General features: G+C 43.9%; 1 protein-coding gene across 5 annotated transcripts in view; it reads right to left on the minus strand.

Annotated features, from left to right (window-relative positions):
• The window catches only part of LOC129704895 (inter-alpha-trypsin inhibitor heavy chain H3-like), a 120,428-nt gene extending 102,444 nt beyond the window's left edge, over positions 1-17,984 (minus strand). For all 5 annotated transcript variants that reach the window (XM_055648304.1, XM_055648303.1, XM_055648301.1 and 2 more), the window contains exons 1-5: positions 17,836-17,984; positions 17,692-17,748; positions 14,836-14,865; positions 10,548-10,714; positions 8,484-8,588 (exon numbers count right to left, since the gene is read on the minus strand). In XM_055648304.1, the coding sequence (XP_055504279.1) occupies positions 8,484-8,588; positions 10,548-10,714; positions 14,836-14,865; positions 17,692-17,748; positions 17,836-17,922 (446 nt within the window). In that variant the 5' untranslated portion in view covers positions 17,923-17,984. The remainder of the gene's footprint in view (positions 1-8,483; positions 8,589-10,547; positions 10,715-14,835; positions 14,866-17,691; positions 17,749-17,835) is intronic.
• Between the last annotated feature and the right edge of the window lie 6,462 nt (positions 17,985-24,446).

Consider the following 24,446-nt stretch of genomic DNA (forward strand, 5'->3'; position numbering starts at 1 on the left):
TAGACCAAGTGCAGACCCGTTGGGTCTGTTCCCCCAACGTGCGGTTGTGGGGGGGTGGGGGGGGGAGGCGGCATGCTGCATCACACACTAACTACCCCTCCCGCACTCACGCTAATAGATGAGAGGAGGGGGGGGAGGAGAGAGAGAGAGAGAGAGAGAGGAGGGGGGGAGGAGAGGAGAGAGAGAGGGGGGAGAGGGAGGGGGGAGAGAGAGGAGAGGAAGGGGGGGGGAGGAGAGAGAGAGGGGGGGAGGAGAGAGGGAGAGAGGGGGGGAGAGAGGGAGTGCTGAGAGGGGAGTGAGATGAGAGGGGGAGGGAGGGGGGGGGGGAGGGGGAAGAAAAGAGAGGGAGGGAGAGAGGAAGGGGAGGAGGGGGGAGGAGGGGGGAGGAGAGAGGGGGAGAGAGGGGGAGAGAGGGGTGGAGAGGCTAAGAGGGGGGGAGGGAGGGGGGTGAGATGAGGGGGGGGTGAGATGAGGGGAGGGCGAGGGGAGAGGGGTAGGGGTGTGTGGAGGGGAGGGGGGGGGAGAGGGGAGGGACGGTGGGGGAGGGGGATGGAGGGGAGGGGGGAGGAGGGAGGCTGAGAGGGGAGTGAGGGAGGGGGGGTGAGAGAGGGGGCGGGAGGGGGTAGGGTTGTGTGGAGGGGGAGGGGGGTTTAGGAGAGGGACAGGGGGGAGGAGATGGAGGGAGGGGGGAGGAGGAGAGGGGGAGAGGGGGGGGGAGGAGAGGGGTGGAGAGGGGAGAGGAGAGAGGAGAGGGGGGAGAGGAGAGGGGGGGAGAGGGGGGAGGGGAGGGAGAGGAGAGGAAAGGGGGAGGGGGATGAGGGGAGGAGAGGAGCGGGGTGAGAGGAGTGGGGTGAGGGAGAGGGGGAGGGGGGGGAGGGGAGGGGGGGGGGAGAGGAGAGGGGGGGGGGAGAGAGAGAGTGCCTTTTTACTTCAATCCAAACCCAAACAACCATTTGCAGGCAGTGCTTTTTTACCTCTAACCATATTTTCATTTTCAAACCAAATTAAGGGTACTAACAGTGCTGTAGACATTTGTCAGTGTCATTCAAAGCTCTGATTGAGGCACACCACTTGCAGAGACTGATTGAGGCACATCACTTCCTGGTTTTATAGTCCCTCCCCCTCCCTCCAGCAGGGACAGCAGAGAGAATGGGGAATGTTGTAAAAACATTAATATCTCTGTCAATTTTCATCGACGGGAAAAATCCTCGGCACACGTGCGGCGGAGGGGGGCTCTGAGCGAGGTGGCCAAAAATGACGGCTGTAGGTGGCGGCGTTCTCTCGGAAACCGCAGCACAGATCGCCAAAACCGGTCAAGAACAGAGTTTTAGTAATATATAAGATTAAGGGATTGGACACGCTAGATGCAGGAATCATGTTCCTGATGTTGGGGGAGTCCAAAACCAGGGGCCACAGCTTAAGAATAAGGGGTAGGCCTTTTAGAACTGAGATGAGGTAGAACCTTTTCACACAGTTATGAATTTGTGGAAATCTCTGCCTCAGATGGCAGTGGAGGCTGATTCACTGGATGCATTCAAAAGAGAGTTAGATAGAACTCTTAGGGCTAGCGGAATCAAAGGGTATGGGGAGAAGGCAGGAATGGGGTACTGATTGTGGATGATCAGCCATGATCACATTGAATTGCAGTGCTGGTTCGAAGGGCCGAATGGCCTACTCCTGCACCTATTGCCAATGTATTTATGTATCTACAGTATCTTCATCATCTCCCCAAATAACTCAATCAAATTGGTGTGACATGACCTCTCCAGCATTAAGCCACGCTGACTATCATAAATGAGTCTATGTGTTCCCAGATTTCAAAGGATTTTCTTCATTGATTTCTCTAGCACTGATGTAGCGTTCACTAGCCTGCAATTTCCTGGTTTGTCCCTATTGACTTCTTAAATGGAGCCATAGTCACACAGTAGAGTGGAAATGTGCCCTTCGATCCAACCTGCCCGTGCTGCCCAACATGGCTCATCCACACTGGTCCCACCTGCCTGTACTTTCTCATCCTATCAATGTAAGCGTCCAAATGCTTCTTAAATGTTGCGATAGTACCTGCCTCAACTACCTCCTCCAGCAGCTCGTTCCACGCACCCACCACCCTTTGTGTAAAAAAGCTAGCTCTCAGCTGCCTAGCTTTCTCCCCACCTTAAACCTACAGTACTGGTACTACACATACAGGTGCTTGACTCCCCTACCCTGGGTAATCTGTATTTACTTGATCTATTCCTCTCATGAATTTGTACACATCTATAAGATCATCCACAATCCTCCTGCTCTCCAAGGCATAAAGCCCGCTCAACCTCACCTTATTGCTCAGGCCCTTGAGTCCTGGCAACATATAACACCATATAACCATATAACAATAACAGCATGGAAACAGGCCATCTCGGCCCTACAAGTCCGTGCCGAACAAATTTTTTTCCCCTTAGTCCCACCTGCCTGCACTCATACCATAACCCTCCATTCCCTTCTCATCCATATGCCTATCCAATTTATTTTTAAATGATACCAATGAACCTGCCTCCACCACTTCCACTGGAAGCTCATTCCACACCGCTACCACTCTCTGCGTAAAGAAGTTCCCCCTCATATTACCCCTAAACTTCTGTCCCTTAATTCTGAAGTCATGTTCTCTTGTTTGAATCTTCCCTATTCTCAAAGGGAAAAGCTTGTCCACATCAACTCTGTCTATCCCTCTCATCATTTTAAAGACCTCTATCAAGTCCCCCCTTAACCTTCTGCGCTCCAGAGAATAAAGACCTAACTTATTCAACCTATCTCTGTAACTTAGTTGTTGAAACCCAGGCAACATTCTAGTAAATCTCCTCTGTACTCTCTCTATTTTGTTGACATCCTTCCTATAATTGGGCGACCAAAATTGTACACCATACTCCAGATTTGGTCTCACCAATGCCTTGTACAATTTTAACATTACATCCCAGCTTCTATACTCAATGCTCTGATTTATAAAGGCTAGCATACCAAAAGCTTTCTTTACCACCCTATCTATATGAGATTCCACCTTCAAGGAACTATGCACGGTTATACCCAGATCCCTCTGTTCAACTGTATTCTTCAATTCCCTACCATTTACCATGTACGTCCTATTTTGATTTGTCCTGCCAAGGTGTAGCACCTCACATTTATCAGCATTAAACTCCATCTGCCATCTTTCAGCCCATTTTTCCAAATGGCCTAAATCACTCTGTAGACTTTGGAAATCCTCTTCATTATCCACAACAACCCCTATCTTGGTATCATCTGCATACTTACTAATCCAATTTACCACACCTTCATCCAGATCATTGATGTACATGACAAACAACAAAGGACCCAACACAGATCCCTGAGGCACCCCACTAGTCACCTGCCTCCAACCCGATAAACAGCCATCCACCATTACCCTCTGGCTTCTCCCATTCAGCCACTGTTGAATCCATCTTGCTATTCCTGCATTTATACCCAACAGTTGAACCTTCTTAACCAACCTTCCATGAGGAACCTTGTCAAAGGCCTTACTAAAGTCCATATAGACAACATCCACTGCTTTAACCTCGTCAATTTCCCTAGTAACCTCTTCAAAAAATTCAAGAAGATTAGTCAAACATGACCTTCCAGGCACAAATCCATGTTGACTGTTCCTAATCAGACCCTGTTTATCTAGATGCTTATATATATTATCTCTAAGTATCTTTTCCATTAATTTGCCCACCACTGAAGTCAAACTAACAGGTCTATAATTGCTAGGTTTACTCTTAGAACCCTTTTTAAACAATGGAACAACATGCGCAGTACGCCAATCCTCGGGGACTATTCCCGTTTCTAATGACATTTGAAATATTTCTGTCAGAGCCCCGGCTATTTCTACACTAACTTCCCTCAATGTCCTAGGGAATATCCTGTCAGACCTGGAGACTTATCCACTTTTATATTTTTCAAAAGTGTCAGTACTTCTTTTACTTTGAACCTCATAGTATCCATAGCTACTCTACTAGTTTCCCTTACCTCACATAATTCAATATCCTTCTCCTTGGTGAATACCGAAGAAAAAAAATTGTTCAATATCTCCCCCATCTCTTTTGGCTCTGCAGATAGCTGTCCACTCTGTCTCTCCAATGGACCAATTTTATCCCTCGTTATCCTTTTGCTATTAATATAGCTGTAGAAACCCTTTGGATTTACTTTCGCCTTACTTGCCAAAGCAACCTCATATCTTCTTTTAGCTTTTCTAATTTCTTTCTTAAGATTCTTTTTACATTCCTTATACTCCTCAAGCACCTCATTTACTTCATGCTGCCTATAATTATTGTAGATCTCCCTCTTTTTCCGAACAAGATGTCCAATTTCCCTTGAAAACCAGGGCTCTTTCCAATTTTTACTGTTTCCTTTCAACCGAACAGGAACATAAAGATTCTGTACTCTTAAAATTTCCCCTTTAAATGTCCTCCATTTCTCTTCTACATCTTTCCCATAAAACAAAATGTCCCAGTTCACTCCTTTTAAATCATCTCGCATCGCATCAAAGTTAGCCTTTCTCCAATCAAAAATCTCAACCCTAGGTCCAGTTCTGGCCCTCTCCAACATCCTCATAAATCTCTGCACCCTTTCCATCTTGACAATGTATTTCCTATTACACAGATTAAAAATGAACACAATACTCTAAATGTGGCCTCACCAACGTCTTATATACTGTAACTGTAACATGACCTCCCAACTTCTATGCTCAATACTCTGAATGATGAAGGCCAATGTACCAAAAACCTTTTTGACCATCCTATCCACCTGTGACGGCACAGAGGAACAATATTCACTATTCTTCTGTCCTCTGGGACTTTGCCAGTAATTAAAGTAGATGCAAAGATGTCTGTCAAGGCCCTAGCGATCTCCGTTCATGACTCCCTCAGTAATCTGGGATACATCCCATTGGGTCTGAGATACCCACACTAATGTTCTTCAAGTGGACAAGCTTTTCCCTTTGAGATTAAGGAAGATTCAAACAAGAGGACATGACTTCAGAATTAAGGGACAAAGGAGATTTACTAGAATGTTGCCTGGGTTTCAACAACTAAGTTACAGAGATAGGTTGAATAAGTTAGGTCTTTATTCTCTGGAGCGCAGAAGGTTAAGGGGGGACTTGATAGAGGTCTTTAAAATGATGAGAGGGATAGACAGAGTTGATGTGGACAAGCTTTTCCCTTTGAGAATAGGGAAGATTCAAACAAGAGGACATGACTTCAGAATTAAGGGACAGAAGTTTAGGGGTAATATGAGGGGGAACTTCTTTACTCAGAGAGTGGTAGCGGTGTGAAATGAGGTTCCAGTGGAAGTGGTGGAGGCAGGTTCATTGGTATCATTTAAAAATAAATTGGATAGGCATATGGATGAGAAGGGAATGGAGGGTTATGGTATGAGTGCAGGCAGGTGGGACTAAGGGGAAAAAATGTTTTGTTCGGCACGGGCTTGTAGGGCCGAGATGGCCTGTTTCCGTGCTGTAATTGTTATATGGTTATATGGTTATAAGAGACCCAGCCCTTCTTGATATCAATATGCCCTAGAATATCAGCACACCCGTCTCTAATTTCACCATCCTCCATGACAATAGACAATAGACAATAGGTGCAGGAGTAGGCCATTTGGAGCCAGCGCCGCCATTTAATGTGATCATGGCTGATCATCCCCAATCAGTACCCCGTTCCTGCCTTCTTCCCATATCCCTTGCTCAATGCCCTTCCTTTATGAAAGCCAATATGAAGAACTCACTTAGTACTTTGACCATTTTCTCGGGCTACAAGAATAAATCATCTCCTTTATCCTTGAATGGTCCTACCCTTTGCCTAGTTATCCTCTTGTTTTTAATGTGTGTATATAATGCCTTCAAATTATCTTTGATGCTACTCTCTTAGAAAATATCTTGTCTCCTTTTAGCCCTTCTGATCCCCTGATTAATTTATTCCCAGCATCCTCTATATTCCTCAAGGGTCCTTCTGATTTCAACCTCCTAAACCTTCCGTGTGTTTCTTTTCCCTTAGTGGCTAAAATTTGCAACATCTCTATTCATCCAAGGTTCCAGAACCTTGCTATCCTGTTATTTCATCCTCACAGGAACACGTGGGCCTGAATTCTGATCAGCTGATCTTTAAACAACCACCACACGTAATATGTGGACCTACCCAATAAAGGTTGCTCCAAATCTACTCTCCCCATCTCACGCACATGCACATTGCTCAACATCAGCGACTCACTCTATCATCAATCCCACATGGATCACTGTCTCATTGCTTCATCCTCTCTGATGCTGAACCACCAGTCCTCAGCAGAGGCCTTGGCTTCATTTCCCTAAGTTCCCTTCTTAATGAACTCTGGTTGAATTCTTCATTTGTTGTTGATGGGCAAGAGATGTAGGGGGTGTGAGCTGAAGTTTTTTATGCAGAGAGTGGATTTAGACTGGAACCCGTAGTCTGCAAGGGTGGTGGAAGGGAAGTAATTTAAGACTTTAAAAAGGAAATTGGATGTTCACTTGAGTGAAAATAATTGCCAGGGCTTTGAAGGGATAATAGTCTTCTGTGGTGTTTCACTTCTTTGATTCTATAGATAGCCACACATTCATTTATTGCATGGATACAGAGGACCAAAGTGGTATTAGTGAGAGATTTCAACTTCCATGATATGGGTCTCCCATGTTGCAAATGGTGTGGACAGGGTAAAATTTGTTAAATGTATCCTTAAACAATACATAGACAGGGCACAACATAGTCCTCCTCGAAGGGAACAAGATGAGGCAAGTGACTGACATGTCAGTGGGGGAGCACTTTGGGACCAGTGACCATAACTCTATTAGTTTTAAACCAGTTATAAGACAGGCCCACATGTTGAGATCCTAAATTGGGCCAAGGCCAATTAGGCAGGAGTTCAATTGGGAGAATCGGTTTGTATGTGATTCAGCGGTAGATTTGTTGCCCTACAGCATTTACAGAGCCAGAGATCCGGGTTCGCTCCCGCTATGAGTGCAGTCTGTACGCAGTTTGTACATTCTCCCCTTGACCACGAGGGTTTTCTCCGAGATCTTCCATTTCCTCCCACCCTCGAAATACGTACAGGTTTGTAGATTAATTGGCTTGATATATATGTAAATTGTCCCTATTGTGTGTAGGATAGTGTTAATGTGCGAGGGCCACTGGTCGGTGCAGAACTGGTGGGCTGAAGGGCTTATTTCTGAGCTGTATCTCTAAACTAAATATGATAAAGGTAAATATGTGGCTGACAAGTAAGAGGCAAAAGTATGGTAGCAAGATTTCAGGGGCAGCATGTTCCTATTTGGGTGAAGGGCAAGGATAGCAAATTCAGGGAAATCTGGTTATGACTTGGATGACAACGTAGATAACATTGATAGTAAATTTCCAATGACACCAAAATTGGTGGTACAGTACACAGTGATGAAAGATATCTAAGTTTACAATAAGGTCTAGATCATTTGGGAAGCTGGGCCATGGCATTGAACTCTGACAAATGTGAGGTGTTGCACTTTAGTTTGTCAAACCAGGGCAGGAGTTATACAGTAAATGGTCTAGTCCTGGAGCATGTTGTAGAACAGTGAGATCTGGGAGTACAGGTGCATGGTTCCCTCAAGGTGGTGAGTCCAGTGGGCAGTGTGATGATGGAGTTATTCCGCATGCTTGCTCTCATTAGGAAGGGTATTGAGTCCAAAAGATGGAATATCGTGATGCAGTGGTACGAGCCATTAGCAAGACCACACTTGGTCCTGTATGCAGTTCTGGTCACCCAGCTGCAGGAAGGGTGTAAAAGTTGGAAAGGGTGCAAATGAAATTCACAAGAATGTTAACTTGCGGGTTTGAGTAACAAAGCTTCTATAGGCTTGAATTATTTTCATTGGAGTTTAGGACTGAGGGGTAACCTTATTGAGGTGTATAAGTTCATGAGGGGCATGGATAAAGTCAACGCTCACAGTCTTTTTTACATGATAGAAGATTTTAATAGTAAAGGTCATATAGTTAAAGAGAGAGGGGAGAAATTTGAGAGGGATGTCAGGCTCAAGCTTTCACTCAGAGCTTATTGTGCATCTGGAATGAGTTGCCAGAGGAAGCAATTGAAATGGATACAATTAAAAGACAGGGCAGATGGATAAGAAAGGTCCAGAGATCTATGGAACAAATAGGTCTAGCCCAGTATGCCAATTTGGCCGGCATATAACCATATAACAATTACAGCACGGAAACAGGCCATCTCGACCCTTCTAGTCCGTGCCGAACACGTATTCTCCCCTAGTCCCATACACCTGCGCTCAGACCATGTTGGGCTGAAGGGCCTGTTTCCATGCTGAACAGCTCTATGGCTATGACGGTTTTCAATTCTTTGCAGTTTATTCTGAGATTAACACTCTCTCTAACTGGGAACATGAAGAATGGGTGAATGAAGGGTGGAATACATCACATAAATAGTCATCTATTTGCCCTTACTGTACAATCCCTGCAGTCTGTCCCATTGAAACTGCTTGTTGGTACTGTTTCTGTGCAGCTTCCTTCTCTTTCACAGCTCCCACATAGGTCACTCCATCCAGAGTCCTACAGAGAGAGAAATCAAGTTGTTATTACAGGGCACCTAATTCATATGTAGACATTACTTCGTAACCTTCACAAATGAGGACCAGAGGGCATAAGCTTAAAGTGAACGGGGAAACGATTTAATAGGAATCTGAGGGGTATCTTTATCACACAAAGGGTGGTGGATATATGGAGGAGGTAGTTGAGACAGGGACTATCCCAACATTTAAGAAATAGTTAGACGGGTACATGGATAAAATAGGTTTGGAAAGATATGGACCAAATGCGGGCAGATGGGACTAGTGTAGCTGGGACATGTTGGCCAGTGTGGGCAAGATGGGCTGAAGGGCCACACAGTATGACTATGGCTCCAATAGGATTTGTAAGTCACATCACATTTTTTAGTCGATATCTGCAGAATAACCATTTGTTCCTACAGTGGAGGGAAAATTGGGGATACAGCTATTGTACAGTTATATTCATTAACATACTCAATTTTTTTATTTATTTAGGCATCTTCACTTTAGTTGCCTACATAGAGCAGGTAATGAGAAGATCCGAGCAGCAATGGGAGGCTACATCTGGTGGAAAACACAGGCAAAATGCCCCAAACAAAAATAGTCTTTTGAAACACTGGAGGTTGGAATGAACGTATTTAATTGTAAATTTAATGTAAAATAAAAATAAATAAATAAAACAAGGGTATGTTCATGGGTTAGATGTCAACATCACGCCAAGCTATTTAGTATCTCCAATATAAACCATCATTCACTAATTCAATCTTATGAATGCATTCTGTTTTTGAGTCTGAACTGAATGTCTACACTGAGTTCAGTGAACGAGAGGCCGAACGAGAGGCAGTTCGTGGAATTACCAGGAGTTGGACTTTTGTTTGTCCCCTGTATCGAGCAGTGTACCCGGTAGGTCACCAGCACTGTGCCCAGTCAATATATGCTGTACAATAACAACACATCAGCCTGGTTGGAAACTATCCACACGGCTTTGAGCATGATCCCAGTCAGCATTAATAAGGTCAAAAGAGAGGGGAGGGGAAGATAAAATAAATAAATAAAATATGGGGTGGGGGGGGGGGGGGGGGGGGGGGGTTGTAGGTTTAAGATGAGAGGGAAAGTTTTAATTTGAACCCGAGGGACAACATTTTCACACAGATTGTATGAAACGACCTGGCAGAGGAAGTAGGTAAGGCAGGTAGAACATAAGGGACATTAGATACATTTGGACATGGATAGGAAAGGTTTAGAGGGATTGGACGTCAGCTAGACTTGTGTAAGTGTGTCACTTGGTTGGCATGGATGGGTGGGCCCAAAGGGCTGTGTGACTGTATGACTCTAAGTTCCGACATGCTTTTACTGATTGTATCCATTGGGCCTCATTACCGTGCCCCCACCCCCTGGATAGGAACAGATCCGTCACTGGCTGCCAAAGGTAAAGCGAGCTGTGGCCACTTCACCGTCCATCAGTGGCGGGTTTGGAGTTTCCTGGGTGGGTGGTCAGCGTTTTCCTTGCATGAACTGAAGCAGCTAATCCTGTTCATCCTGAGCCGCGCTAAACAAAACGTTACTGATAACGATCGTGTGACTCCGCATCCTGGTCAACATGCTGGGCCCTACATCAAATACCGCTGGAGGTCTATTGATGTAAAGGGCATCCAAACCACATCATTTCATGATGCCTTTACCTGCTGCTGCTTCTTCCTTCGGGTTGCAGAGGATCATAATGGGCAAGTTTCAAGCAAGTTACCAACGCAATGGTTTTAACTGCTGAACCATATGCTCAACCACCATCACAAACTTCCACGGGCTCCAATGAGTCATCTTGTCAGATTCTTCATATTAACAGTGATGAGCATTGACCACATTTTCCAGGTTTTACCTTGTGTTATAATATAGAAGGAAGGCTGCCGAGCATCTCCTTCATGCTTGTTAGTAAATTGGACTTGTTAATGCAGCTGATACGTACATGCTGAAGTTGGTGATGAAGGCTGTTTTGGGCAGCTCGATCTCAAAGAAAGCTTCCTGCGACGCATTGGCTCGATTCACCATTCGACTGTTTATCACATTGTGAGCAAATCGAGATGTGACTTTGGAGTCAATCTTCATGCTGTAGATTTCGAGCTCCCGCAGAGGCTGGAGGAAATGAAGGGGGAATGTTTTAATGAGCACTGACTGAGGAGACAGTAAAATAATGAAAAATCAATGCACTATAGCTCTGTGGGAACATATGGACCGGTACATGGATTGGGAAAGCTGAGAGAGGTATGGGCCAAACGCAAGTGGGACAAGCTTGGACAGGGCACCTTGGTCGACATTTGACAAATTGGGCCTGTTTCAATGCTGTATGACTCTATGACTTAGTTTAGTTTAGTTTAGAGTAACAGCCTGGGAACAGGCTCTTTGGCACACCCGGTTCAGCTGACCAACAATAAGCCGTGTACTAGTTCTACCCTACGCACTGGGGACAATTTACAGACAGTTAACCTACACGTCTTTGGAGTGTGGAAGAAAGCCGGAGTGCCCAGAGGAAACCCATGCGGTCACGGGGAGAACGTGCAAACTCTATACAGACAGCAGCTGTAGTCAGGATTGAACCCAGGCACTGGTGCTGTAAGGCAGCACCGCTATCGTTGTGCCACCATGCCACCCCGAACTCTGTTAGCAGAAAATAGCATCCGTAGGACTGAGTCTAATGGATTGTCGGCCCCTGATGATAGCACCTACCAAAGAGCCCAGAGGCAGAGTACTGAAGTGCTGAGTGAAGGGGCTGGGTACATTTTGCAAACAAACCATCAGCTTCACTCCAGAGATGGTAGCTGTACAAACAGGAAAACCCACTTGGTTGTGTGGGCTTGCCAACCGATCATATATTATGAAGTAATAATAGACTTCAGGAAGAATAAAACGGACATGGTACCATTGACTATCAGAGGGGACTGTGTAGAGAGGGTGGTGGATTTCCGCTTCCTGGGAATCCATATTGAGGAGGACCTGACGTGGGGCGTGAACACCACTGCGCTGCTGAAAAAGGTCCAGCAGAGACTGCACTTCCTGAGGGTGCTCAGGAAGAATAACATCACTCAGAGACTGCTGCTGTCCTTTTATCGGTGTATGCGTGTGGTACACCAGCTGCACAGCGGCTCAGAGGAAAGCGCTCCAGAGGGCCATTGACAACGCCCAGAGGATTGTCGGCTGCCCTCTCCTTACCTTGGAGGACTTACACAGTTCCCGCTGCACCAAAAAATCCCAGAGTATCATAAAGGACATTTCCCACCCCGGACACTCCCTGTTTGAACTGTTGCCGTCAGGCAGACGGTACAGATCTACAAGGACAAGGACGAACAGACTAAAAAACAGTTTTTACCCCACTGCTATAAAAGCACTAAATGTAGCTGCCAAGGAACGCAGGGGCGAGACATACTAAGGGACTGTGGTACACTGTGAAATCGACAGAAGGATGGAGGGTTGGGTGTTTATGCGTGCTATTTTTGTGATATTTATTTTAGTTGTTTATCTTTTAATATTTTACCTTGTATGTATCGTTAGCTTTTAGAAATGTTTGAATGGTGCACTGACTGGCTGACATTTTTAAATTTCGTTGTACATGGTTCATGTTACAATGACAATAAAGAAACTATTCTAACTATTCTATTCTAATAACCATATAAGCATATAACCATATAACAATTACAGCACGGAAACAGGCCATCTCGGCCCTTCTAGTCCGTGCCGAACACGTATTCTCCCCTAGTCCCATCTACCTGCACTCAGACCATAACCCTCCATTCCTTTCCCGTCCATATAACTATCCAATTTATTTTTAAATGATAAAAACAAACCTGCCTCCACCACCTTCACTTGAAGCTCATTCCACACAGCTATCACTCTCTGAGTAAAGAAGTTCCCCTTCATGTTACCCCTAAACTTCTGTCCCTTAATTCGCAAGCCATGTCCTCTTGTTTGAATCATCCCTACTCTCAGTGGGAAAAGCTTATCCATGTCAACTCTGTCTATCCCTCTCATCATTTTAAAGACCTCTATAAATCCCCCTTTAACCCTCTGCGCTCCAAAGAATAAAGACCTAACTTGTTCAACCTTTCGCTGTAACTTAGTTGCTGAAACCCAGGCAACATTCTAGTAAATCTCCTCTGTACTCTCTCTATTTTGTTGACATCCTTCCTATAATTAGGCGACCAAAATTGTACACCATACTCCAGAATTGGCCTCACCAATGCCTTGTACAATTTTAACATTACATCCCAACTTCTATACTCAATGCTCTGATTTATAAAGGCCAGCACACCAAAAGCTTTCTTTACCACCCTATCTACATGAGATTCCACCTTCAGGGATCTGTGCATAGTTATTCACAGATCCCTCTGTTCAACTGCATTCTTCAATTCCCTTCCATTTACCATGTACGTCCTATTTTGATTTGTCCTGCCAAGATGTAGCACCTCACACTTATCAGCATTAAACTCCATCTGCCATCTTTCAGCCCACTCTTCCAACTGGCATAAACCTCTCTGTAGACTTTGAAAATCTACTTCATTATCCACAACCCCACATATCTTAGTATCATCTGCATACTTACTAATCCAATTTACCACACCATCATCCAGATCATTGATGTACATGACAAACAACAGTGGACCCAACACAGATCCCTGTGGCACCCCACTAGTCACTGGCCTCCAACCTGACAAACAGCCATCCACCATTACTCTCTGGCATCTCCCATTCAGCCACTGTTGAATCCATCTTGCTACTCCACCATTAATACCCAACAATTGAACCTTCTTAACCAACCTTCCATGAGGAACCTTGTCAAAGGCCTTACTGAAGTCCATATACACAACATCCACTGCTTTACCCTCATCAATTTCCCGAGTAACCTCTTCAAAAAATTCAAGAAGATTAGTCAAACATGACCTTCCAGGCACAAATCCATGTTGACTGTTCCGAATCAGACCCTGTTTATCCAGATGCTTATATATATATTATCTCTAAGTATCCTTTCCATTAATTTGCCCACCACTGATGTCAAACTAACAGGTCTATAATTGCTAGGTTTACTCTTAGAACCAAATGGAACAACATGCGCAGTACGCCAATCCTCCGGCACTATTCCCATTTCTAATGACATTTGAAATATTTCTGTCATAGTCCCTGCTATTTCTACACTAACTTCCCTCAATGTCCCAGGGAATATCCTGTCAGGACCTGGAGACTTATCCACTTTTATATTTTTCAAAAGTGTCAGTAATTCTTTTTCTTTGAATCTCATAGTTAAAAGTGAGCAATTTTACTTTATTTTGTTGCATTGCTGGTATTAACAATTATATATTTTAAAGTAATTTAAATCTGCTTGACAATCAACTTAAAATAGTTCAGCTATGATTTCAACTCTGATCAGCTGTCAATGGTGATGGGTGCATTCTGAGGGTAGTGTATCAGGATATGGCCCATGCCGTATATTTACAGCTTACAGCTCGCTCCCGATCAAACACTTTTTGGGTGCAGTTCGTTTTGCCATGCACATTAGGAAAAAGCATGTAGAAAACATAGAAACATAGAAAATAGGTGCTGGAGTAGGCCATTCAGCCAAAGAGCCAGCACTACCATTCAATATATTCACGGCTGATCATCCAAAATCAGTACCCCGTTCCTGCTTTCTCCCCATACCCCTTGATTCCGTTAGCCCTAAGAGCTAAATTTAACTCTCTCTTGTAAACATCCATTGAAATGGCCTCCACTGCTTGGTGTGGCAGAGAATTGCACAGATTCACAACTCTCTGGGAGAAAATGTTTTTCCTCATCTCAGTGCGAAATGGCCTGCCTCTTATTCTTAAACTGTGACCCCTGGTTCTGGACACTCGCAACATCGGGAAAAAAATTCCTGCATCTAACCTGTAAAATTTCTTAAGATCCCCTCGTATCCTTCTAAATTCCAGTGAATTCAAGCCCAGTCGAACCACTCTGTTATCATATGTAGGGACTAGTGTGCGTAATATGTCCAGGTACCAGGCAGCATCTAGAACTATCCAGCCCAAGATTTTTACTGTACACGGTGATGGAATTTCAATGGTAACCACTGAAGAATATTTACAAAACCATCAAAATAAATCCAAGCAAACTCTTATTCTGAGAAAGAAGAGAGTTGAACAAAACTGGAACAAATGCTATCACCCAGCATACTGAATAGTAATGGAAACTCTTACTGAAATAGATAATGGCAGAGAAATCAAACCTACTGTTGGTCTGGGGTCCGTTGGGCTCCTCTTCTATTTCCAGCCAAGAGAAAGATCAACAATGTTAGAAGATTAAACAACATGTTAGAAGATGCTTGCATCACACTTGCAAATTATACAGGCAAATGGAGGAGGTTACATCCCAAAGAAAATATATACTTGACTTTGCAAAAGTTAACAAAGTACTATGCTGTGCAGTTTTCCTCTTCCCATTGGACAACAGATTGGCTAATGAACAATGGCCCCGCTTACTGATTGGTGTCAATGAAGACAAAACTGCAGTGCTCAGAGATGACCATTCACATTGATGGTCACAAAAATGCAAGAGCAAATTCAGGAAACCACAGTGATACCTATTTCCTCCACAATCGACACAGAATTGGTGCTTCAATATGAACAACAATCCAGACATAGTCAATTTGGTAACCCGCTGAATCTTTTTGAAAGCTTCAAAAATTAATATTTTTTTCTTTTTTGGATTTCCACCATTTTCAATATTTGTTTGCTCCAGTTTTTGATTGATCTGTAACCTCTTATAAAGTTTCAATAGTTTAATTTTAGTTTAGTTTAGAGATACAGCAGAGAAACAGGCACTTTGGTCCAGGCCGACCAGTGACCTCTGTACGCTAGCATTATCCTGCACACTAAGGACAATTTAGAATTTTTACTGAAGTTAATTAACCAACTAACCTGTACATCTTTGGAGCAAGGAAGGAAACCAGAGCACTCGGAGAAAACCCACGCATTGACGGGGCGAACTCTGTACAGACAGCACCTATAGTCAGGATCGAACCCGGGCCTCAGGCAGCAATACTGCTGTGCCACCATGGTGCCACAAAATGGTGTGCTTGTTTTACCCTAGTCTCTGCACCTTGGAACCATTTCGAATCTTATATGTGTGAAACATCACTCCCATTCCATGATTTAAAAAATATTCCAATTAGTTTAAAAATGAAACCAATTTATTGTTTTTTAAAGTTTGTTAATAAGTTTTCATCTCCTATTTAGACAACTTTAATTTTGCTTTCTGAATTATTAAATTTAATCTACATTTTGTTTGTCACAAACTGCAGGCTGATTTTTCTCTCCATGGCGGGCTGCTCAGCTTGCTGAATGAGTTTATTGTTCCTGGACTCCACAACCATCTACACATGGTGAAATGAAAGGAGTTGTTTAGCAGGGAACTTGATACTGGAGTACCTGAGTCACAGTTTTCTTTGAGAGGAGTAAAAACAACACCAGGGTGGTGGTGCAGTAGTAGAGCTACTGCCTTACAGCGCCAGAGACCCGGGTTTGATCCTGACTACGTGTGCTGTCTGTTTGGAGTTAATACATTCTCCCCGTGACCTGCGTGGGTTTTCTCCGAGATCTTCGGTTTCCTCCAACACTCCAAAGACGTGCAGGTTTGTAGGTGTAAATGTAAAAGAAAATTGTCCATAGTGTATGTAGGATAGTGTTAATGTGTGAGGATTGCTGGTCGGTGCGGACTCTGTGGGCCGAAGGGCCTGTTTACGCGTTGCATCTCTCAACTTAACTAAAACTAAAACACTGGTCACTATATCAGGCCAATGTACACAGACTTACATGTGATCACATTCCATTGAATGAGCTGATTATACCCTACCAATGGGGGACTTGTTTATTAAAGGAAATAACTAATTCACCACTAAACAAAGAGGGTACTATTGATTGCAATAATTGATGACAAAACTTACCCGCCCAAGTTTCAATTGGTTACTTTTCAGTTATTCTAGCACAAAGCAAATTTGGAGCATTCATCTTTGTTAAAACATTATTCAAAAGAATCAGGAATAAGTGTGGTGATAGAGTGTCATTAAAATCATATTGGTATTTCAGGACCCAGCATCACTGACAAGATCAACATTGCTTTCTAGACAACCATTCTGTGTTGCTTGGCCAGTTAAGAGTTAACCACATTGTGGCTTGGAGTCAAATATAAACCAGAGCAGGTAAAGATGTTGATTTTTTTTATCTGGAGGGCATTAGTGAAGCAGATATGATTATACGGCAATCTAGTTGTTTTGCTATTGACAAGTATTTTTTAATGTACCAGATTTTTATCAACTGATTTTCAACTCTACAGCTGCATTGCTGGGATAACTCTTGTCCCTACACTTCAAAAACAATCAATCAAACCTCTCCAGCAGTCTGCAGAAGGCTAAGAATCTGAAACAAAAACAGAAAATGCTGGGGATAGTATACTTCATTATCCAGTTTATTGCTCTGTGTTTCTGGTCGAGTCACTTAACCATCATCGTGCAATTAATGATGCTTCACACCATCATCATCATCGCATATTGTTAAACTGCAGTAATGGCATCTTAATCTTTGATCTTTACTGTAATAATCTTTGCTCGGCGGCTGATTAGTGCTGCCAATGGAACACAAATCTCACGTTGAACTGAAGCAGTATATGTTTTGGGACAAATGAGACAACTATTTAGCGACTGTAGGATTGTAAACTAACATGAGGACTCAACTGGGGACTAGTTTACGTTTGCATTCAGATTCATTTGGAACATTTATCGGGTTTGCGCCACACAAACTTAATTTAGTTCAACAAAGAAACTGACAAGTTACTAAAGAACTAAAGAACCTTTTGGTGAGAGACTTGGTGGTTAGAAAATATTTTCAGTTGTAGCTTATAAGATTTTTAGATTATTACCAGAGTGGAAATATACAGCATGATTAGTATTGCAAAACAAAAAGATCTCTGTAAGCGTTTCACTGTACATAGGTACACTGACAAGAACATTTCATTCAATTAAACCACTGAATTAATTTCACAATAATGCACTGTGATTAAATGGAACAGAAATAACACATGCAACTTTATACCTTCACTGTTCTTTGGGACAACTTCGAAATACTTGACCCAGGATTCACATAGTCACTCTGCACAAATTTAAAAAAGAAATGATTCAAACAGTGAATGAATTAACACAATTATTATTCAGACTTCTTGGTATAATTGTGGATTACCTGTTGGCGGTCTGCTTCTATTATTATATCAGAGGATATTATTGCAGGAATAGAAATTAGTAAAAAATACGTTAACATGGTCTTCATTTTGAATGATGCCCAGCTGAAAAGCACACCACAGACTTTATTCAGTACTCTATTAATAAATAACTGTGGCCTGGCCCCATTCCTATAACTGCCAGTAAGTATTATCCTGGCAGGCCATGTCATGTAAACAAACTGTGTTTTAAAGCAAATAAAGATGATTTAGGAAATTTTCGTAACCGGAATAGTTTTGAGAATATTCTGTAGAAAGAGCACAATAATGAACCATGATTCATTTGATGATTTGATTATTGAGTTCAGTCGGTCCCTTAATTTTACTAGCAATGAATATCGCAACAGTGTACTTTGTCCATTCTCTGACAACTAAAGATTGGTCAAAGCAAAAAAAACAACGACTGCTGCTGTTCAGTTCAAGGGTTTCATCTGCCATGGTGCATGGGCGGCAGAAACATCTTCCATTCAGGGTGGCACTGTGTCACAGTAGCAGAGTTGCTGCCTTGCAGCGCCAGAGACCCGGGTTCGATCCTGACTACGGGTACTGTCCGTATATATGTGTACTTGTGAGCATGTGTATATATGCACACTGAACTTTTATTTTTTTTCCTTCTTTTTTTTCCTTTTCTTTTCTTTCTTTCTTTTCTTTTCTCTTCTCTCGTTTATCATATTGTTTACAGAGTACTATGTTTACATATTCTGTTGTGCTGCAGCAAGTAAGAATTTCATTGTCCTATCTGGGACATATGACAATAAAACACTCTTGACTCTTGCCTGTATGGAGTTTGTACGTTCTCTCTGTGACCTGCGGGGGTTTTCTCCGGGTGCTCCGGTTTCCTCCAACACTCCAAAGACGTACAGGTTTGTAGGGTTAATTGGCTTTGGTAAAAATTGTAAATTGTCCCTAGTGTGTGTTGGATAGTGTAAGTGTGCGGGGATTGCAGGTCGGCATGGATTCGGTGGGCTGAAGCGACTGTTTCCACACTGCATCTCTAAACTAAAAACTTAAACTAAAATTTCAAGAGTGCCAAGAGATAAGCATTCCATGAGCCAAGAGCTGCTGTCCCTGACCATAGCCTGGCCCCAGTGTGGTGGTTGTGACAATTTAATCTGATCTGGAGTTGTCTCCAGGAGAGGATGAACAGGGACTTGAACCATTAAAGGTTAAATTAGGCCCATCCAGAAGCCTGAAACTCAACTGAAATGAACAAAAGTCACTGACCCATTTGCACGTTTGCAGATTAGTTTAGTTTATTGTCTGTCGTGTGTCGGTACGGTGGAAAGCTTTTGTTGTGTGCCAACTAGTCAGCGGAAAGACAATGCATAATTCCAATCAATCCATCCACTGTGTATACATACATGGTAAAGGGAATAGATACATGGTAATGAAAAGAAAGTCCAACAGATTAAAGATAGTCTGATTGTCTCCAATGAGGTAGATAGTAGCTCAGGTCCACTCTCTAGTGGTGATAGGTGGTTCAGTTGCCTGATAACAGCTGGGAAAAAACTATCCCTGAATCTGGAGATATGCATTTTTACACTTACGTACCTCATGCCTGATGGGAGAGGGGAGCAGAGGGATTTACTGGAGGGAGACTGGTCTTTGATTATGCTGCTGGGTGAAGTCAATGGGAGTGAGGTTGGTTTGTGTGATGGTCTGGGCTGGTGCAGATGGATGGTGATGACACCACTAATGGGCCAGATCTCGAACAACGACAAGCAGAGATGGCGAGCTTAGTAACATGATATCAAGACATCAACCTTTCCCTCAATGTCAGCAAAACAAAGGAGCTGGTCATTGGCCTCAGCAAGCAGGATGACATATGCACTCTAGTTTGTATCAATGGTGTTGAATTGGAGTGAGAGCTCTAAGTACCTTGTTATAAATATCACCAACAATTTGCCCTGGTGCAAGCACATTGAAGCTACAGCCAAGAAAGCACATCAGTGCCTCTACTTCCACAGAAGAGTAAGGACATTTGGCATGTATTCAATAATTCTTACTAATTTCTACAGATGTGCCACAGAAAGCATCCTATCAAAATGCTTCACAACGTAGCTGGACAACTGCTTTCCCCAAGACTTGAAGAAAATGTAGAGAGTTGTGGACGCAGCCCAGTCCATCATAAAACCAGCCTTCTCCCCCTCAACTCCATCTGCCATTCTGCCTCGTAATCAAGGACCACTTATACTTTGGTCGTTCCCCCTTGTCCCCTGAAGCAGAAGATCCAAAAGCTTAAAAGGAAATTTCTCCAGAATCAGAAATAACTGCTCCCACGCTGTTATCAGCCTATTGGACACACCTCTCATAAGCTAATGGTAACCCCAATCCTCCAACCTACCTAATTGCGGCTCTTGCACATTTTTTCATTTGTATTTGTGCCAAAAAGCTGGAATAACTCAGCAGGCCAAACAGCATCTCTGGAGAAAAGGAATAGGTGATGTTTTGGGTCTCAACCAAGGTGACATCGAAACCCAAATCATCATCCATTCCTTTTCTCCAGAGATGGTGTATGACCCGCTGAGTTACTCCAGCTTTTTGTGTCTACCTTCAGTTTAAACCAGCTTCTGCTGTTCCTTCCTACACACTATCTGTTCTGCATTCTGTTTATTTTTCTCTTTTCACTATCCGTTTACATGTATGGTTTGATTGCACTCATGTTTGGTGTGATTTAACATGCAACATAAAGGTTTTCACTGTATCGTGGTACATCTGACAATAATAAACCAATATTAACATAGGTATTCACAAAGGGAGGGTGAAGCAGGTGAACTTCCAGCATGCACATGGAAAATGAAGATACAACCAAGAGAAAATGAAGGAAGTTCAAGGATGTATCTCTGACATCTGCTGAACAATGCGACCTGAAATAAAAAAAGTCTGAAGAAAGGTCCCGACCTGAAATATCACCATTCCATGTTGTCCAGAGATGCTGCCTGATCTGTTGAGTTGCTCTATACGTCTCTCTCTTTAAATAAAACAGGATGGTTTGGAATTACAGATATATGGAATCCACAAACTACAGAGCATCCTGGACAATACAGGTCACCCCCTCCAAGATACACTGGTCAACCTGAGGAACACCTTCAGCAACAGACTGGTTCCACCAAGATGCAGCACAGAACACCACAGGAGATCCTTCTTCCCTGTGGCTATCAAACTGTACAACCCCTCCCCCTCTGTCCCCCTTCTGTCCCCCCTCACCCCCCCCCCCCCCCCCCCCCCCACTTCCCCAATCTTTGAACATCCACAATCCTTTCCACTCGTCACTTTAAGTTCATGTTTCATGTATCTTGTTGTTTTATGACTATCGACAGACCAATTTCCCTCCTGGGATAAATAAAGTTCTATCGTATCATATTGTGTAGGCCACTGTGTCATAGGTAACTTCTAATTCTCTATCCATTGAAGGTTACATGTCTAGAGGTAACAGGTTCATAAAGCAAAACGTAATTAACAAAGAAGACTAAACAATGGGACGCGTCCACCATCTTGGTGAGAACAATTTCATGTTTAAGCAACACTTATCCCCATCACTTGGCTCCAGACTCCTTCCAGGCATGGTTGAAAAAGCTGGAATCGACAGATGAAATGAGAGAGACTCCATCAAATAGAGAATACTCTCATGGTTTAAATCACAGCTGGCACAAAAGAAGATGGTTGTGATTGTTGGAGGTCAGTCCACCTAGTCACAGGACATCACTGCAGAATTGGACATGTTTGCTCAGGATTTCACCATTTTATTTTAGCCGTAGCCAACATTTTAAGCTAAATGTGCTATTATATTAAAAAAAAACAAGCTTTGCAGATCGACCTTCACGGCACCAGAGAAACACAGATTAGATTTGTTTCTCAGAGTTTAGACATTCCAATGTCCGGTGCTAACATCTTGTGGTGCCTCCTTATCACACAATGGTACCTTCTTGTCATAGTAGCTGTTTAACTCCATAACACAATGTGCAACTCCTGTTTAACTCCCTAACACAATTAAAGGAACCCTACCATGTCCTTTTGCAGACTGGCTTTCTTTTGTGTATTTATGGAAAATTACTACATGTGCTTTGGGCTGCTTTAAGCTATGTAAATATTGCCTGTACTTCTGTGTATTCATTGAGAGGACAGTAGCAGGCACTTGAATGAGCCACGGTACACTCAAGTCTCTGTGTTTTCTCCCACCTTGGTGTTGAAGTAAACGTTTTGACTGAGACTTGTGTCTTTTGAATTATTTTACAGTTTAAGTTTAGGCGACTATCACATCTGTTCAGTTCAGTTCAGAGATGCAGCATGGAAGCAGGCCGACAAAGTCCATGCTCTGTTTGCATGGATGAGTGCATCACCAACAATCCATCAGACGTATCACTCCATCTTGGACAAGTAGGCTATTTGGCTGCTATATGATCAACCACCCGGAACATTCATTTCCGATGTCGCCAATTCACAGTGACCTACAGTGCATGCCATCTACAAAATGCACGCCAGTTATTTGCTTGGACTATTCTGACAGTACCTCAGTAATAGTGGAGCAGCTAGTAGAGCTGCTGCCTCACAGCATCATCCTGACTTCGAGTGCTGACTGTATGTTCTCCCAGGGGGTTTCCTCTGGGTGCTCCGGTTTCCATCCACATTCCAAAGATGTGCCGGTTTTGTAGTAAAGTAAAGTAAAAGTAAAGTAGCCTTTATTGTCATTCAAACCTTTCGGTCTGAACGAAATTTTGTTGCCTGCAGTCATACATATAATAAAAATGACAAAAACACCCAATAAACACAAATTTAACATCCACCACAGTGAGTTCAACAAACACCTCCTCACTGTGATAGAGGCAAAAATCTTAAAGTTCTTGTCTCTTCCCTCCTTGTTCTCCCTCTGCTCCGACCTGTGAGCTCCCGACGTTGTCGTCCACCAGCACGTCCCCGTGGCCGATCCTCCGAGGTCAGGTCGCCGCTGCCGCCGGAACGCCACAGCTCCGCTGCCGGCTCGCTGCTGCCGCTGCTGCTGGAATGCCACATCTCCGATGTTGCCGCCGGAACGCCACAGCACCGCTGCCGGCACGCTGCTGCCGGGTCGCCGCTGCCGGCTCGCCGCTGCCGCTGCTGCTGGAACGCCACAGCTCCGATGTTGCTGCTGGAACGCCACAGCTCCGCTGCCGGGTCGCCGCTGCCGGGTCGCCGCTGCTGCCAGAACGCCACAGCTCCGATGTTGTCGCTGGAACGCTGCCCCAACTCCGCCATTAGTCCTCGGCGCAGACGGAGACGGACACGGGGGATACGACAAGAGAAGTCGCTTCCCCCCGAAGGAAGAGACCAAAACCACGTTCCCCCCACACCCATACACAACATAATAAAATAAAACCAAAAATTAACTAAAACAGGACAAAAGAACAAACAAAAAAAAGAAAAAACAAACGGACTGCAGGCGAGCCGCAGCTGCTAAGGCAGCGCCGCCATCTTGAAAGTTAATTGTCCTCTGCAAAATTGCCCCTTGTGTATAGGGAGCGGGTGGGAATGTGGGACAGTAGGCATGGTCTCAGTGGGACGAAGGGCCCATTTCCACGTTGTATATCTAAAATTCTTTGGGGTGTCCGATTTCCTCCCACATCCCAAAGACGTGCGGGTTTGTACATGAATTGTCTTTGGTAAATTTGTAAATTGTCCCTAGTGTGAAGGATAGAGCGAGTGTACAGGAGATTGCTGGTCGCCCTGGCCCTGGTGGGCTGAAGGGCCTGTTTCTGCTCTGTATCTCTACAATCTCCAAAAATAAAATCTAAAAAAATATCAAGGGACTTAGTGGCGTTAAATGCTGGCCTTGCTAGAGATGACCAGATGTTAGAAAGTGAATAATTCCGTTAATAAGTACACATCTGTGTATTCATTGTGTGCGTGACCGTGTGTAGTGTGGGTTAAATGATGTCAGGCCAACATCTATGGTGTTGAGGCTCTGCTCATACCTGCCCAGCTGTATCCATGTGGCTGACCCCTGACCTTTCTGCAATAGGTGGGCAGCATGGTGGCGCAGCAGTAGAGTTGCTGCCCGACGGCACTTGTAGTGGCGGAGACCCGGGTTCGATCCCGACTACGGGTACTGTCTGCACGGGGTTTGTACGTTCTCCCCGTGATCGCATGGGATTTCTCAGAGATCTTCAGTTTTCTCCCACATGCCAAAGACGTACAGGTATGTAGGTAAATCGGCTTGGTAAATATAAAATTGGCCCTAGTGTGTGTAGGACAGTATTAATATGCGGGGATCGCTGGTCGGCGCCGTCCCGGTGGGCCGAAGGGCCTGTTTCTGTGCTGCATCTCTAAACTAAACTAAACTAAGTTCATTGTTCTGAGATCAAAGACGTTGAGAAATTTTCTGGAGGATGGAGCAAACATTTATCGGTTGTAACATCATGACAGACTTGTGAAATGGATCGACATGGAGAAAGAGCATAAGGGAAAGGCACTAAGCAGCAGCTCAGAGCTCGGTGGAACTTGTGTACAAACAGTGAAAGGAGTGCCCAGCTATGGCAGTGCCTGCATATCCCACAGAGGATTCACTGAATGCCCTGAACTGGAGTGGAGACAAGTGCTT

Source organism: Leucoraja erinacea, chromosome 16 (genome assembly GCF_028641065.1).
Source record: "Leucoraja erinacea ecotype New England chromosome 16, Leri_hhj_1, whole genome shotgun sequence".
NCBI classification, from domain to species: domain Eukaryota; kingdom Metazoa; phylum Chordata; class Chondrichthyes; order Rajiformes; family Rajidae; genus Leucoraja; species Leucoraja erinaceus.